Source organism: Uranotaenia lowii, chromosome 2 (assembly GCF_029784155.1).
Source record: "Uranotaenia lowii strain MFRU-FL chromosome 2, ASM2978415v1, whole genome shotgun sequence".
NCBI lineage: Eukaryota > Metazoa > Arthropoda > Insecta > Diptera > Culicidae > Uranotaenia > Uranotaenia lowii.
In genome coordinates this window covers 233,798,285-233,815,457 of record NC_073692.1, presented here as the reverse complement: position 1 = coordinate 233,815,457, position 17,173 = coordinate 233,798,285, and the positions used below count along the sequence as shown (strand labels likewise).

Genomic DNA, 17,173 nt, shown 5'->3' with positions numbered 1-17,173 from the left:
GAACAATAGAGATTAAAAGAGAAAATAATGATAAAATAAATTAACGATAGATAAATAAAAAAATGGAATTAAAAAAAAAACAGGATGGAATATTGGAAATTTAATCATTTTAATTGAAACATTTCTTTGAGTGCATGATTCGTTAAGTTGTATTAACATTTCTTTGAGTGCATAATCTTCCCGTTCCCAGACAGGAAAAATCGCCCGAAATCGGCCCGATTTTTGTCCGTTCATCTGCTCGATCGGTCCGAAATCGTATAAGAAATCGGGCCGAGTTTAGTAGAAAATCGTGCGAAAATGAAACACTTTTTCGGACGACGATAAGTTTTTTCAACCAGTTCGAGCAGATCAAATGTCAAAACAAGCGAACCGTTTTCGGACCGAAACCTAATGGTTTTCGAACCGTTTCTGGGCCGATTGCCATAGCGTCCATCCGAAAAAAGGACCGATATCGGACCGAAACCGAACGAATTTTCGAACCGATTCTGGGTCGATTGCCATAGCCTCTATCCGAAAAAAAGAACCGATTTCGGACCGAATCCGAACGATTTTTCGAACCGATTCTGGGCCGATTGCCATAGCATCCATCTGTAAAAAAGGACCGATTTCGGACCGAAACAGAACGGTTTTTCGAACCGTTTCTGGGCCAATTAGCATTGTTGCCATTCATTTAGGTTTTTCGGTTTTGTTACAAAAAGCTAGATTTTTATTTCATTAGTTTATTTTTTAGTTTTTGTTCTTCTAATACATTCGTTTGCTGCCTCTTCGACTATAAAACATTGCGATGTTTGGCGCAAGCTTATTCAATCGAATGGTTGGCAGCAATTTTGTGCATCTGTTCGCCTCGCATGACAATTCGAAATTTGCTTGGATCAGTTTTGCTACACAAAATTTCAACTCGCCGAGGCCTCTTAAACTGTTTGTCGTCCTGAACAACTTTGAACGGCCACAGAACACCTGATTCTAATCTTCATCGCCCATTTTGACTGACCGAAGATCATATTCGCTGGAAACGATGCATAATCGTCGTCACCATCTTCCGCTTCTTAATCGGTAATGGCACAAGAAGAGGTATAAGCAGCGGCTGATACGATGTGTTGGGCGAACATTCCTGGTGGGATGGAAGGAATGGTGGTGGCCTTCGGAACTGCAATAGAAAATTTCATATTAATCGATGATGGCTGAACGGCTGGTAGGGAAATGTATTCTATACCGGAAATTGTTGATGCAACCACTGAGGGAATGACTGCGTCGGAACCGTTTCCAGCACCAGATGACGGCTCTTCATTGGTCGTGGCGCTACTGGGTTTCCTTTTTTTTAAATTAATTTGCTCTATTCATTGTTGGGAGTGGTAAAAAATATATATTCCATACAATGTACCTAGAGTTCTTTTAGAATGGGGCCTTCGAAGAGCAGTTTGTGAATATTTCGATAGAATCTGAAAGATTAAAAATAAAGATAAAAATGTTAACAAAAACGTTTCAAAAAAGTCTTCACGTAAAAAGGAGCACCAGAATTTCTCTTTATTCGATTCTTCGTCGGCCAAATCGATAGCACTCCGACTTTACCTAATTTTCTCAAATTAATGGATTTTTCTATTTGTTTTTCATATTTTGTATGAGATGTCTATTAAATATTAACAAACATTATAATGACAAATTGTGAGAACACATTATTGGCGTCAATATTGAACAATATTAATATTGACAGGCATCAATGTCCTGATTTCTATTCTAGCAATAGTAAGATCTGATGGTTCGTCAATTTCTCTTTCTCTTCCATTACTTCCCAGGTAACCATTTAGCACTGTTTTAAGCCGCTTTACAGCCCTATAAAAGCACTTCAGTGCCTATAAGCCGTAAATATTGTTTTCAAATGCTAATAGGCACTGTAAGATTGAAGCCCTGAAATAGGCTGTATATTGGCATTAAAAGCCGTTCCTCAGAGCTTTCAAGCCCTGTATGATAGCTGTCATTACGAAGAGAGAAACAAAAAAGAAAATCAACTAGATTTTATAAAAAGAAGAGCTGTGAATTTATTTATTTTTCATCTTTTGGCTTAGGAGAAAAATAATGTAAGTATTACGTTGATTTCAATAACAACCGACCATAATTATTTTTGTAATTGACTCCACAGGTCATCGAAGCGCTCGATAGGAAAATGGAATGCTGTTGGTATTCTCCATAGAGGAGGATCAGATGCTAGGAAACATTATTCGATGACCGGCCGCAGCTGCAGAAAAGATAAGAGTTTGTCGGAATGAAACTACTGGAACCAGTTGTTCAGCCGACAAACTTTCTGTCTTAAAAGGCAGGAATATCAGCCAATTTGCCACCCAAGCTGCTGTTTTTAGACGAACAACAGCGAATTATGTGAAGTGAATGATTCAGAATGCTTTTTTTTAGAGAAATATTCCGAGTGACTTCTTCAATTCATGGATTTGATTAAATAAAAATCAGAACAACAGTAAAAGAATCAGTCTAGTTTCTTATTGCTTCATTTAAATGGGCCAAATTTCCAAACATTCCTGCGTTGATAGGATAGGCTATCAAGTAAAGTGGCCGATTAAATGCAGAGTGGGAAAAGTTATGAGTTCGATTCCAGTTTCTACACAAAAAAAAATCAAAGGTAATGAAAGTTGTGAGGAGAAGAGAGATAGAGGAATACCTCCGGAAAAAGACGAATGTGAACAAATGATATTTTTTCCTATTTTTCTTCTAGTGGGTTGTACCCACTGGATTAGTATTTTGACATTTCCTCACAGGCCGTATATTGGCCGAAATACACGCCAAAATCGGCTTTTGGACAGCCCTTAAGTCGAATATAGAGCTTATGAGGCTTTGTAAGCATGTTCTATATTCGACTATAAAGCTGAAGTAGGGCCAATTTTAACGGCTTAATGGTTACTTGGGTTATCATAACTACCTTCAGAGTACACAGCCAAGGAATTTAGGTCGAACTTTTTTCTTGTGTGCTTCATAGTGTAGGTTAGGCAGGCCGCGGTATCTGTTTGTCTGATGCTGTTGAAACACTCGACGATTTTAATGATTTGGTTGGTACGTTTATATTGGCAGTTTCATCTCATGTGAATACTTGTCCCGCTTTTCAATCTGGAACCCATCGAATTGATGCAGCCGAACGTTGCCCGTAAAATTTTTTTCTGTTGACTGAAACTGAAATGAAAGAAAAACGAATATGACATCGATTAATAGATAGCATGTCGTTTAACTTACATAACATTAAAAAAAACTTGTTCAATAAAATTCCTTTCGATGATCTCACTGACCAATACTGATCTTAAATAGAATCACTCAAATTACCAGTCATCGTTCCGGAGCTGAACGTTGGTGCACCAATTGTTGTTATAGCACATGCAGTGGTAGCAGTCGAACTTGTTTTCCTAGTAGGTTGAGATCCCGATTTTTTCACAACTTCATCATTATCCGAGAAAATACGGAGGAATATTGATTGAAGTAGTTGATATACTTGGTCTAGCTGCGGTTTCGTACCCTCCGAAATTTTCGGAAATGGTAGACTCAATTTACGAAATTGGTTGACAAGATACTAGTTTTTCAACACCTCCGTAAAAAAGTTTTGGGCTAGCTTTGATGCTTCTGTTGCTGTTGCTACTGGGCTTTTTTGTTGATGACCTTGTTCTGTACCACCGGAGGTTTATTTCGATGGTAAATCACGGTAAATCATCTTCAAATTTATTTTATTGAATTTTTCTTAATGTATTTTCCTCGCATTTACATCTTTGACGTTGCATGTTAAAAGTTACGGCTATAAAAATGGCTACCAGAATCATTCTGCAGATTAGTATCATTGCTTATGGCAACTAAAAAAACTCCCGGGTGATCGAATCGAAATGTGGGTTTAGTTTTTTGTGCCAAAACCCTTTTTGAGGGATTCATCTTCCGACAAAAGTATAGTGCATGCATCTTTTTCTGTAAATGAAAAAAAAATTACTAAATTTGAATAGCAATTGTTGATGCATAAATTGAACATACCACTGGACCGACCAAGCGGTGGAGGCTACGATGTAGGCACGTGAAGGACATCCATACCAGAGCTATTAATTGTACGGTGGGTGATCGGTAGGGAAGCTATGACTGGGCCCAAATATAGTTTCACCCACTTTCTCGACGAATGCATTCACTGACCGTGTCTGTGGCATCGCTATCGCGACAAGGTAACAACTCGTCAGTGAAAGTGGAAAATCGTTATTTATTTACTTCAACATCATCTGGAGCTGTCATCAAATTACTAGAATTCCTTTAGCTAATCTCTACAAAGCTGGAATGAATAGAATAGAATGAATAGTAGACCGCTGCAAAAACTGACTTTTTGCTCCCATGTGTTTTTTCGATTCCTTTTTGCTCTCCAATCATCTCTGTTAAATATAAGATGATTTGGTTCATCCCTGAATTAGCGCAACGGGTTTTAAATTTGTATGGAAATTAGTATGGGGAAAGTTTTTTTTTGAGATTAAAATCGCTAGGGAAGCGATTTTGGGTTTTATGCAAAAAATAACTTCTTCAATGGGTTACTGTATTCTTAAACTTCAATTTTTACTAAGGTTACTTTAAGCTAGATGCTACCAGAAAAAAGTTAAAGCAATCTGTAAAAAAAAAATCATTCATAGTAGATCAACAGTCAAAACTGTCAGCAGCACTGGAAACCTGAACTTGCGTGCAATATTCCTAGATGAATTCTTGAATACAAGCTAATGCGTGGCATACACAAAGGCGTTTTTAATCGGGTAACGCAGATAGAAAAAAACTGCAGCACTATGTAGAAAGTAAAATACAAACTTTTTGAGATTATTGGAGATACATGGTGATAGATGTGGTGAAACGATCCCGAAATTCACAACCAAGTTGAAAAATAAGATTAAGTAACGCATGTGGTATACCTTTGCATACCGCGAGCGGTCAAATGACGGCAAACACTTTCCCCTAAAACTCTCTTGTTTCTCGACCGATTTCTACAAAGTTTATAGTTTTGGAAACTCGTAATGTGACTCAAATACGATTTTCAAACAAAATTTAGCTACAATTATTTTTCTCAAAGTTATTCAAAGTCAAAGAAAAAAAATTAGAAAAACAGGCTTCGGAAAAAGGCTATAAATCAGTTATTAAGTACTCGGAAAGAATTTCACTTAGTGCCTGAGAACGCTGCGCTCCAGTGCAAAGCCAAATCTAGGTGCTAGAATAGTCTCAGAAAAGGCAGATTGATAAAAAGCAAAAAAAGAAACAGCTACCTTTGAAAAGTCGTCAAAAATTCTGTGTTTTAGAAATCTAAAGATGCCAAAATGTCAATTACGTCAAATTTCCAGTTCACTTTACAAGACTTTTCTACTGTAACGAGAACTGTAGAGGCGCACCCAAATGTCGTGTTACTCACAATTAGAATATGAGGCCATGCGACATGTTACATTAGAGAAGAGAACGAGTAGTTATGACCGAGCGTGTGTACGGGGAAGTTTTGTTGACACCAGCACAGAAGATGGAAGTGGAAATGTTACGAAAACTTACAGACGAGGTAAAGTTGATTGCGATCTGATAAATCAGATCTCTACATCTGGCGACGAGGATAAAAGATCGTTCGGTAAGTTGAGCCATTTTTTAAAACCTGAATTCGAAGAAATTGTTGGGAAAAAGTTGCAACTAAATTGTTGAAACGTAGCACGCAAATGTTCCAAACACGTTTTTCTGCATAGTGGTGGATGTGAGTATGGGTTTCGCTAAAGAGCGAATAGTGTGCGGGGAATCTGTTGGAATCCATTGGATGTAATGCTGTTGAAAAAAGGGAAAGATGCTTCTGATGTTCTTTGTTCCCGAAAAATAGTTTGTGATCCGTTCAAGGGGACGGATAATGTCTTGTTCTGAGAAGCGATTTGTAATCTTTTTTTCCTGGGAACAGGTAGCGATGTGTTTTTGAGGAACAAATCAAATTTGCTCGATGGAGGAATGATCAATGATTTGTTCTGCGGAACAATGAGTGAATAGCTCAAAGAGATAGTTCTAATAGTGATTGTTCTTAGGAACACACAATAAATTATTTGTTCTGAGGAACAACAAGATATTTTTTCTGAGGAACAATAAGAAATTTGTTCTGAGGAACAATAGGAATTTGTTCTGCGGAACACACAATAATTGATTTGTTCTGAGGAACAATGAGGACTTAGTTCTGAGGAACAACAAGACATTTGTTCTGAGGAACAATGAGTAATTTGTTCTGAGGAACAATAAATGATTTGTTCTGAGGAACTATGAGAGATTTGTTCTGAGGAACAAAGAGTAATTTGTTCTGAGGAACAATAAGTGATTTGTTCTGAGGAACAATGAGGAATTTGTTCTGAGGAATATTGAAAGATTTGGTCTGAGGAACATTGAAAGATTTGTTCTGGGGAACGATAAGTGATTTGTTCTGAGGAACAACGAGGACTTTGTTCTGAGGAACAATAAGTGATTTGTTCTGAGGAACATTGAAAGATTTGTTCTGAGGAACAATAAGGAATTTGTTTTGAGGAACAATAAGTGATTTGTTTTGAGGAACAATAAGAAGTTGGTTCTGAGGAACAATGAGAAATTTGTTCTGAGGAACAATAAAAAATTTGTTCTGAATATGAGAAATTGTTCTGAGGAACAATAAGAGTAATGTTGTTCTGGAATAATAAGAGATTTGTTCTGAGGAACAATAAGAGATTTTTTCTGAGGGAAAATAAAATTTTGTTCTGAAACTAAAAAATGTTCTGAGGAACAATAAGAGAGTTGTTCTAAGGAACAATAAGAATTTTGTTCTGAAGATAAGAGGTTGTTCTGAGGAACAATAAGAGAAATGTTGTTCTGAGGAGCAATAAGAGATGGTTTTGAGGAACATCTATCGATTTCCGCGTTGAGAGATTTTGAGAAGTCGAGTACTTAAAAAAAGTGTTGATAGTTCTCAGAAACTCAATTGAACAGGTACAAACATAATGTTATGGTTATATAATTCTGAGAAACTGATGAATTTCAAACTCTGAAAGAAAAGGATAAGCACATCATTGAGAAGACGGTTGGGGTTACTCCGAGGAGGTAGAAAGAGGATTCGTCTGAGGAGGATGTGAAATAGAAGAAGAAACAGATCCCTCTGAGGGGGATTGATATAAAGTATATTGAGTGGTCCGGTTCTGCAAATTTGCATTCGAACTATGAAAATTCACAAAATAACAATAGTTGTATTGTTCAGGAACAGTTTAACAATAGTTCTGCTAACTCTGATGAATACCGATAAGTAATTTCCAAATGTCATGATTCCAGCGAGTAATGATTATTCTAATGAACTCAAATAACTTAGGAATCAATTAAATGTTTATTGTAGTAAAAGAATTTTGACAACCTGAAAGATGTTGATAGTTTTCACAGGTTGTTTTATAAATTGGTTTGAAAAGCTATTTTATCTTATCCTGTCACATGATTCCTGCTTGATATATTAGGTAATCGACTAAATTAAAAAAAAATTCAAACGGAAACTTTTCTGCTTTGAAGATATACTAGGTATTCATTCAAATTTTAATTTTTCAAAAAATTGTTTTTTTTTCAAAAAAAAAAAATGTCATTATACTGAATGTTCTTTAACGAAAACAGAATTTTGTATTGAAAGCAAAAGAGTTGTTATTGGTTTAACACACAAACTATCTTATAGTTTATGAGTGATTCTGGCGCTGTTGATAGCATAGTTTAGATTCGGATCTAATATAAAGTAGAAGGAACATCTGTCATCTATCATTGTGTCCAAGTTCATCACTATAGTCCAAAGATCATCTAATAATTGTGTCAGGTAGATATTGTAGTCAGGTTCCTGAAAACGAGACCTGAAATATAGTTATAAGCAGTTCACATTACTTACACATTACAGCCAGATTTGCACTTAACAGACAACTCTCGGTTGTTGGATAAGTTCGAGGGAAAACTGGGAAAATCTGCTTGGCGTTCACTTCCTGTCACTCAAGGCGTCCATTGAGGAAAACTGACAACGATTCGTCCCCTGACGCGAAGGGCTCACGAATACTCGCTATTTAGCGGATCGATAATACTTGGCGAGGGGCAATTGAATGTTTGTTTTGCATAACTGGTTTTAATTATACACTTTAATTAATTCCTATCTTACAACCTCGAAGTAAGTTTACTGATGCCACAGTAATTGTCAACAGGCTGTGGCGGAGTGGGTACACATGTTAAACGAAGTACATTTTTCAAACAAAGTATACATTTCAATTTCAATCGAAATCTTTTGCTAACGAGGTTTTTTAGGGTTGCATTTAAAAAAAAAAAATTTGGTTGATGTTAATGATTGTTAAAGATACAAAAAAAGTATCCGATAGATGTTGGCAACCAAAGAGTTCATATCCTAAAAAAAAGAAAAAAAAGATAGATATTGGTCAAGATCTTCGTATCGAGAAAAGATAAAAGTTATCAAAATTCATTATTAAATTCATTGTTTTGTATAAAAACATATAAGTGACTGTTTAAAGTTATTTGAAGCCTGGCTTCGGGATTTAGATTTAGAGAGCGATTTGATTAGAAATGGGATAAAATACATTGCAAAGCGATTGTGACTTTGTAAAGAAAATATGAGTCAAACAGAGGAAGTATGAAGAGGATGAATCATCGAAAGTTCTATAATCTCAGGAGGTTCCTATTGACAATGGAGTGTCATATGAATGGTGAATTTGCTGGGAACCATTTTGTTAAAGGGATATAGGGGAGAAAGTTTCCGGTCGACAAGCGGCGCTAAGCCGGAGTGTATAACATGGTTCAGAGAAGTACGTCTAGCTTGAATAATTTCAAAAGAACAAAAAGAGCGTAAATAACTATGTATATCATGGAACAATTTATGACACTAGGCAAATGTGGATTGGATATGATTCTGATATCAGTGATCACAGCCTAGGTCGAATACATCTATAGATATGAAGATTATAGGAGCTGTCACAATAAATTTAAGCGGCAACGTATTGCTCCTGGATATGCGGAGCCCCGCAAGAAGGTCCTAGTCTTCTCGTAAGTATTCCTTAATCCCTGAGTCATATTGAGTCGTTGTTGAGTACAGAAGAAATACGATTCAACTTAGGAATTGTGACTTATAACGAATGTTTTTCTGCAGGAATTCTTAAGATAACAATTGCGAAGCCCGATGATCGTGTAGCTGGTCTAGTCTAGTCAATAGACAAGAATGAAACCTGGAATAAAGCAGATGCGTAAGTAACCTACACGGTTCTAAACCTACGTGTTACATTAGATCAGGATGTTTTAGGGGGGATGTAGAGGCGCACCCAAATGTCGTGTTACTCACAATTAGAATATGAGGCCATGCGACATGTTACATTAGAGAAGAGAACGAGTAGTTATGACCGAGCGTGTGTACGGGGAAGTTTTGTTGACACCAGCACAGAAGATGGAAGTGGAAATGTTACGAAAACTTACAGACGAGGTAAAGTTGATTGCGATCTGATAAATCAGATCTCTACAAGAACAGCTTTGGCGGTTGGTTGGTTTTATACATTTTTAGTGGCCGTGATCTTAAGAGATTTTCAAAAAATATTTCCATATGTGTAACTTCAGCTTCTAACTTCAGCGTTCTCAGGCACTAAGTGAATTTTTTTTTCGAGTAGTTAATAACTGATTTCTAGCCTTTTTTCCCGAAGCCTGTTTTCCGTTTTTTTTTTCTTCAACTTTGAATCATCGTATTTGAGTCACATTACGAGCTTTCCAAAACTTTAAACTTTGTAGAAATCGGTAAAGAAACAAGAGAGTTTTAGCGGAAAAGATATGACTGCTCGCGGTATGAATAGGTATATAAAAAATGTCGGTATGTTTAGTGTTAAATTTGCAATTGATCATCTGAACTTCATTTTTGGGTAAATTTAACACAATACACACAGTATTTGTGAATTAATGATAGAAAACACGATAAATAACGCATTTTTTTGTTAGAAAAAATCAACTTTAGTTATGGTTTTGGACCTGATTTTAACATTTGAAAAAAAATCATTTCCTGTGGATTCTGTGAATCAGTGAAAACAAATGATTCAAGAGGTTTTTTACCGAAATCGATTGAAAATTATATAAGTTATGATTTTTTTCACTGTAATAATGGTGCTTTTTCTCTTAATAATACCACCATAGTGTAAAGTAAAGTTACTAAACTAGTTTATGAAGAATTCAACATTATAAATCTTCACATGTTAAACGGACTGACTTTGGACTAATTTCTGACCGATTTCGGGCCGATTCGGGACCGTTTTTTCGATCTGGGAAGGAATAACTTGCATGCAAGTTTTCAGCCAGCGATGCCATGAGTGAAGTAAACTCGTCTGAGTTTTTAATAAATCTTTTCTAAATTCCAAATATCTTTGTTGTGTTACAACTAAGCATCATAGTACCTTCACATCATTTGTAGAGATTAATTCGAGGAATAGTATTCAGCCTTTTCTTTATTTTTCCGATGTTTCTGTAAATCTGTAGCGATTTTTGAATAAAAAAAATTGATTCCCCATGTAATTCTCCATACAAAATTAAAACTCGTTGCGCTAAATCAGGACTCAATGTATCGCTTCCAAACTTTACGGAGATTTTTGTGTGTGAAAATTCCGTCAAAAAATGGTATGGGAGTTGTGATAACTTATAAATTTCAGATTTCCTATACAAAGCCTGCAGCGGTCTAATGAATAGATGATCTATGATCAAAACGAATTATTTAAAAATTACCTACGTAATCGAACTCATAGTCATCAGCAACAGCTGCTTGGTTGGGACAAACTTCGGAGTCAAAGAGTTCGGTAACCCGCATACTCAAAAACTGTATCTTGAACAGTCAGCACGATACATTAACTGCTCCAGAAATAGTGATCGTGTGTGTTAAAGTAGCTTTTATATAAAACTTTACTTCGACAACGATAAGAACGGAGCATGGACGTTCATGTGAAAAAGTGATGGTATCAGAAACGGTAAAGGAACGGTGTAAACGATTTACTTAAATTTTTCTATAATCGTAGAAATGATCTCGAACCGTTACCCATACCATCCAAGTCTAATGTCAAAAAATGGTCGAGACGCGAGGCATAGATGCCAGTTCGTTTTGCAAATAAAAAATACAACATATTTTTGAAAATATGTTTTTATATTAGTACATTTATAGGAATTAACAATTTTCATAATAAGTGAAATCATATGTGGACATAACATTAACGAATCTGCAGCCTCCATACAAAAATACCTCATAAAATTGAGAATATTAATTTGATGACGTGCAGCATTTAAGTTTATATGTACGTGCCATGTATGTGAAATTTTTCTTAAGATTTTTTTTCTCGAACAGTTCAATACACCTGTTCATATTCGCACTGGCGATATGAGGCCCCGTCCCTCAGACCAATTTTAAACCCAAAATACAACAACAACAACAACAAACACCTGTTCATATAGTAATCATTTTTCACTTGCAGATAAATAAAACTCATAGTTTGCAGAAAAATATTTTTCGTAATTTAAAAATTTGTACATCTGGCAGCACTTCTGATTTGTTTATTTAAAAAGAGAAAAAGAAGAAGAAATTTTTCGTCGTAACACACAGTTTTCGCGTCGGGAAGGTCCGGTCGGGAATCTACCTGTTGGCCGGATTCCGTTTCAGAACCCCTGCACGGTGCACCTGGATTCGTCGCTCCAGCTTCTTTAGCGACCGCCGCTGGTTCAATAAAAGTTGTCATCAGATGTGTCGCCCCCAGGAAGAAATAAATCTCAAAACGATGAATCCATCGGACAATCGAAAAAAGGTAGCGTAAATTATTCTATTTTTTTTTTCAGCTAAAACTGAAGTTTCTTAACTATGTTAAAACTGAGCATTTGAACGGAATGTTTTTGTAATCAAACATTGTTTTTGTTTTCTCGGAACGCCAACAGCTCATCAAAACAGCAATACAATCCCCAGAGTCCAAGGTTATTTCCATACCACGGATGTCGTGGGAGCACCGGCTCGTTAGGTTGTTAGGTAAGTCATGCAGAATTATTGATAGTTTAATGTGTTTTGCATGCAATATATGTGAAATCAATATTCATCGGACAGGCCTGTAAAATTAAATCTGTATTTTTTTCTCATTTTTTTCAGTTTATGGACGCTCCCCGCTATCGAATCATCGCTGATTGCATGGGGGGGAATTTAAAATGAAGTACGGCTGATTAAACAGAATACTAAAACATGAGCACTATGTTCAAAACCTTTTTAAAATCTGTGTTTTGTGAATAAAAGTATAAAATCCGAAAATTCCTCAATATTGAAAATATTTTTTATATGTGTGCGTGCTCTATTCAAGAAGGTTTCTGAAATCGTCCACACAACGTCGGAATTAAGTAAGGTGAAATTGTTACAGAACCGCTACTGATAGGGTTTATTTTTGAATGCGCTTCGAGAATAACTGTTACGAGAAAAGTTTGGGTATCTCAATACGTTGCTGGGAGCAGTTTTCAAACATTATAGTTACAGTTAGTGGAAAAGTTTTCCCATATATCTGTTTTAATAGTTTTTAACAGTTACATAACCTAACGACATATTCAAAATACAATCAATTCGGAATTCACGATTCAAGCAATGTTTTTTACGATTTCAATAATCGTTTGCTAAACGTCTTTTTACGCTTAATCAAATCGTCGTTGGACTGTTTGTAAAATCGTTTGATTACAATCCTCATTTATGCGGGAAACCTGGAAAATTAAATAAGATGTAAAATAATTACAAAATCGATAACTTGATTTAAAAATTTGATTTGAAAAAAATTGAAGTTAATTTTTTTGTTAGATTTTTTTCATTTTAAGTTCATTTTTTCCCTTTAGTAGGTTTTGGTTAAGCTCATTGGTGCTTGTTATTTTGAATGTTTGTGCTTAATTTAAAAAAGTAGAACAGGTACTTAATAAAAAAAAAAATAATTCTCAAATACCTACGAAAAATTTCTCAATTCTTAAGAATGACTCAATGTTTTTTTTAAACTAGATTCATAATCATGATACCTATTTATAGGTTTATCATAACCCATCTAAGCATAATTGGTCGAGATTTGACCAGGCTGGACTAAGCACCATAAGAAAATTGATACAACAGTCGCTGCTAGATCAAAACAGCGAGTTTGATTGACCTGAAAAAACTTCTAGGATTATGAACTACTAATTGCACTTATTTGAATTTATAGTGTTTGTCTGTACAAGAAAATAGTTGTACGTAAAGCTCAAGCTAACTTTTTCAATACTTGCTTACTTTTTACTATTGCAATACTTGCTTACTATTTACTATTGCAATACTTGCTTACTATTTACTATTGCAATACTTGCTTACTATTTACTATTGCAATACTTGCTTACTATTTACTATTGCGTAAAGCTCAATGCTATTAGCGTTCATTTCGGTCTGGTCGAACTCCGAAAAATTAGGAGTACATGTATTTAAAAAGTTTCAATATAAAGCATAAGAATAACTGAAATAGCTAATCGTTAATTTAAAGTTATATTTTTAAGTTTTAATTTTTAAATTTTTACTCTTGATTATACGCCTGAGTTAAAAAGATTATTGATAATTATCATTTCTCTGATTCTGACTATGGTTCTCAGAGCTAATTTAATGAATAAGTAATCTGAATCTGTGTTTTTCATGTTGCATCCTGATCCTCTTAGTTGAATTTAAATTGACAAAAAAAATTTTGGTATTGATCTTTTGATTATAAAAAAAATCTATCGAAAATAATAAATAAAAAAATTGGAAAACTTACCATTATAAGTAACCTTTCGCTCTTTTACGTCCATCATCGAATCGACATCGTCCGATTTAGCTGTTTGTAGAAATCCCAAAAGCGATGAGTTAAAAAAAGTCATGTTGAACGGACGATTCTTTTTATGTGCAATTATCCTGCAGATTGATACTGGCATCGATGGCAATCTCCTGAGCCAAAAACGTCTTCACATGCATTGCGAGGAATCCACGGTATACAATGAATACACACAGGACCACAGCATTCGTCCGTCTTAGCGCCCCTTTTATTATGTTGCATCTAGTGGATCCAATTACAACTGCTGCACTTCACTAAAAAATAGCTTTAGGACAAATACTGAAATAATGTAATAAATAGCAAAAAATATTATTACAAGAGCTTTGATTACCTGTTATCGTCCTCATACCCAGCAACTCGTTCTCAGCTCTAGTATTCCTCTAAATCTGTAGCTTTCATTCTATGATCACATCGAACAGGAGTAAGACTGTTTGTACCTATTGTCTGAACTTAGGATTTAGCACAGCCTATTGTTGCAGATTGTGGGGGCGCGGTCTCGCATAGTCGACCCGAAATTGGATCCGGCCACCGAAGGTTTCGACGACGCAGCAGGTGAAAAACCGATGCTGATACTGCTGTTGCAGTTGCTGCTGACACCAACAGTTTTTGCTGCTTTTAAGCTAATAGTTGAGTGACGGTGTTGAACTTCCCATTATGTCGGCTGGAAGTGGAGGATTCACGAAGACTTTGTTCTAATCCACCGGGATTACCGTCAAGTTCACCGCTTTTCCAGTTTGGCGAGACTGCTGAAGAAGGCATTAGCTATTGCTTAGTGCAACCACTAATGAAAACAGCTTCACTGGAAATAGTTAGGGGGTGTTTTTTTTTAATTGTTCCTTAATGGTTAATAGTAAATAAGAACTTACCAAACGGAAACGGGGCCAGTTTTATGTTTGATTTTCTCTTCTTCTGTTGTGCGCGTTTTTTTTGCATTAAAATGATGGACCGGCAAAGTCGACCATATACCCCATACGACTTCATACGTTAACATCATGGAACTGCAAGCGCAAGAGATCTGAGAAGGCAAAATCATTAATTATTTTTATGGTAAAATTTTACGATCGGAAAATATAACTTCATTTGATCTATTTGAAAAAAAAAAACCGCTGAACATAGAAATTCAAATAATTTTACTTTTGCATGCTGGCCTGGGTGTTGCTGGGGAACTCTGAGACCGGTTCGAAATTCAGCTTTTAACTATTCCCCAACGATTCCACCATGTTACTAAGCCAATATGTGTCACTTTTTTGAGTTTTTGACAAAATAAGATTTTTCATTTTCACCTGAGGTGTACCGCGACCTTAACCGATGAAAATGATCGGTTCAGAGGATATTCAAATGCAATCAATCAAACATTTTCAAAATTCGAATCTAGATTGGATCAACAAGAATTAAAATTTTAATCTTGAAAAAGAAAATTTTTTTTACATCGGTACTTACCTTGCTTTCCACTTTTAAGTATCACGCCAAAAAATAATTAAAAGTCATCCAAGTGAAGCGACCACCTCTGAGTGGGTCCGGATGAAATTCCACCAAAGCTTTTACCCACGGGACATTTCCTTGGAAGCTTTGTTTGCATGAGCCGATGTTTACTGTGGGGACGATAATGGGTTAGAAAATTATATATGTAAATAAAACTTGATTGTTTAGAATTCAATCAATCTTAACATACCTTGCTTATTATTAAATTATCGCCGGACAATGGTTTTTTTTACTACAGCGCTCAAAATGTTTCTGAACAAAAACAGCGGAAACATTCACAACACAACAATCACGCACCAAAACGAAACACGCGCCCAGATTGCTGCAATTGAAAACTGCTCGTGTTTCGTTTTGTTCATAGCAGCACTGCAAAAAATATCGTCGGTTTTCGAGCAATCGAGCAGGCGGATGGAAATCGAGCCGATAATAGATCGAATTCTAACCGCTAGAATTCGAGTGCTGGCATCTCTGTTTTGTAATCGGCCCGATTGAGCAAACCTTCCTGACAGGGTTGTGCCAGCGAGAAAATCATTTCGTTTAACGAAAATAGCCAGCGTTACCCGTTGCATGACTCTTGCCAAGAGAGAATGAGAGAGGAAAGAACCGGGTTGCTCTGAAAAGAGGAAGAGCGAGAAAGCAAGAAGAACACGAACGGAGGAACGCTGATTGATCATTCTGAAAAGTAGTTTTGGAAGTGATAGACGGTTTAAGGAAAATGGATGTTTCCGACAATGAGGTGAGTAAAATATGTATTTAAGGCATTATTCGCCTTTCAAGCAATATTATTATCTCGTTGTATACAAGAATAATTCATCACCTTTCAAGCACCTTCCGGAAGCTGAATAATCCCGCTGGAGAGCGTAACAAACAGCCAATACTGGGGGTACTTCGACAATTTATAGACACGAATCAGCCAGGCAAGAAACTCCTAGAAATATCTTCCGGTGTTGGACTACATGTGTCATACTTAGCAGCACATTTTCCAAACGTACACTTCCATCCTTCAGAATACGACATATCGCTGTTCGGTAGCATCGAAGCCTATAGGAAGGATGCTTCCGTGCCCAATATAAACTCCCCTATTCATATTGATATTTCGACACCTTACACTGATTGGAGCAAAGATCATGATACCGCTCGTGTGGCGCAAAAGGAAAATTTCGACTACATGCTCAACATCAACATGATGCACATTTCGCCAATCAGCTGTAGCGAAGGTCTCTTTTGGAATGCTTCCAGGTTGTTAAAGCATTCGGGACTTCTTTTCACCTACGGACCGTATGCCGTGGATGGAAAACTCACTCCGGATAGTAACGTTCAGTTTGATGCCTCTTTGAGATCTCGGAATCCATCTTGGGGCATTCGCGACATAAGAGAGCTGGAAAAATTGGCCTCCAACAATGGCATTTTACTGAGGAAGGCATTTGACCTACCATCCAACAACAAGTGCTTGGTTTGGGAGAAAACGGAAACAGCTGAAGGTGTGCAATAAATTTGAAGCCCATTGTAAAATATTATTTTTAAAGAAATATCGAGAACAGCCTAATCTTGAACAGGACATTCAAATCTTAGATTCCATATAATTAAGATGGTATGTAACATTCAAAGTTAAATACCAAAAATTTCAAGAGAGATTATTGATTTAATATTTAAGAAAAAAAATGTTGTAAAATAATTTTAAGCTTGATTATAAAGCCCTACACAGATTATGAGCATTTGGAATAGGATTTTCTATTGTGAAATCAGGTGTAGAAGTTATATGTTTACTAAAAGTGCATTATTTGTATTAAAGACTTAGTTTTTTTTAATTGTACTGAATATTGATAAAATTAATA

The 17,173-nt window shown here is 36.0% G+C and overlaps 2 protein-coding genes and 3 long non-coding RNA genes across 9 annotated transcripts; 2 read left to right on the top strand and 3 right to left on the bottom strand.

The window, feature by feature from the left end:
* Positions 1-229: 229 nt before the first annotated feature.
* LOC129745499 (uncharacterized) lies at positions 230-1,838 on the bottom strand. Its single transcript, XM_055738607.1, has 4 exons — positions 1,787-1,838; positions 1,382-1,439; positions 1,214-1,311; positions 230-1,147 (listed from the first exon to the last, which is right to left on the bottom strand). The coding sequence occupies exons 1-4, from the start codon at positions 1,799-1,801 to the stop codon at positions 998-1,000; spliced, it is 321 nt and encodes a 106-aa protein (XP_055594582.1). The 5' UTR covers positions 1,802-1,838; the 3' UTR covers positions 230-997.
* A 1,094-nt stretch (positions 1,839-2,932) lies between these two features.
* LOC129745500 (uncharacterized) lies at positions 2,933-4,293 on the bottom strand. 2 transcript variants are annotated; one of them, XR_008737140.1, is made up of 3 exons: positions 4,012-4,293; positions 3,235-3,948; positions 2,933-3,174 (listed from the first exon to the last, which is right to left on the bottom strand). It is a non-coding gene; the product is annotated as an uncharacterized LOC129745500 (long non-coding RNA). The 2 variants fall into 2 exon arrangements; XR_008737141.1 differs by having other exon boundaries at positions 3,322-3,948.
* Positions 4,294-11,604: 7,311 nt separating this feature from the next.
* LOC129745503 (uncharacterized) lies at positions 11,605-12,271 on the top strand. Its single transcript, XR_008737146.1, has 3 exons — positions 11,605-11,819; positions 11,947-12,034; positions 12,152-12,271. It is a non-coding gene; the product is annotated as an uncharacterized LOC129745503 (long non-coding RNA).
* Positions 12,272-13,162: 891 nt separating this feature from the next.
* On the bottom strand, positions 13,163-15,841 carry LOC129745501 (uncharacterized). Of its 3 annotated transcripts, none has more exons than XR_008737143.1 (5): positions 15,529-15,841; positions 15,297-15,448; positions 14,723-14,871; positions 14,188-14,655; positions 13,163-14,135 (listed from the first exon to the last, which is right to left on the bottom strand). It is a non-coding gene; the product is annotated as an uncharacterized LOC129745501 (long non-coding RNA). The 3 variants fall into 3 exon arrangements; XR_008737142.1 differs by having other exon boundaries at positions 13,163-14,121; XR_008737144.1 differs by having other exon boundaries at positions 13,163-14,110.
* Positions 15,839-16,842, top strand: LOC129745498 (UPF0585 protein CG18661). Of its 2 annotated transcripts, none has more exons than XM_055738604.1 (2): positions 15,839-16,074; positions 16,143-16,842. In XM_055738604.1, the coding sequence occupies exons 1-2, from the start codon at positions 16,058-16,060 to the stop codon at positions 16,828-16,830; spliced, it is 705 nt and encodes a 234-aa protein (XP_055594579.1). In that variant the 5' UTR covers positions 15,839-16,057; the 3' UTR covers positions 16,831-16,842. The 2 variants fall into 2 exon arrangements, with proteins under 2 accessions (XP_055594579.1, XP_055594580.1); XM_055738605.1 differs by having other exon boundaries at positions 15,840-16,074; positions 16,164-16,842.
* The last annotated feature ends 331 nt before the right edge of the window (positions 16,843-17,173 follow it).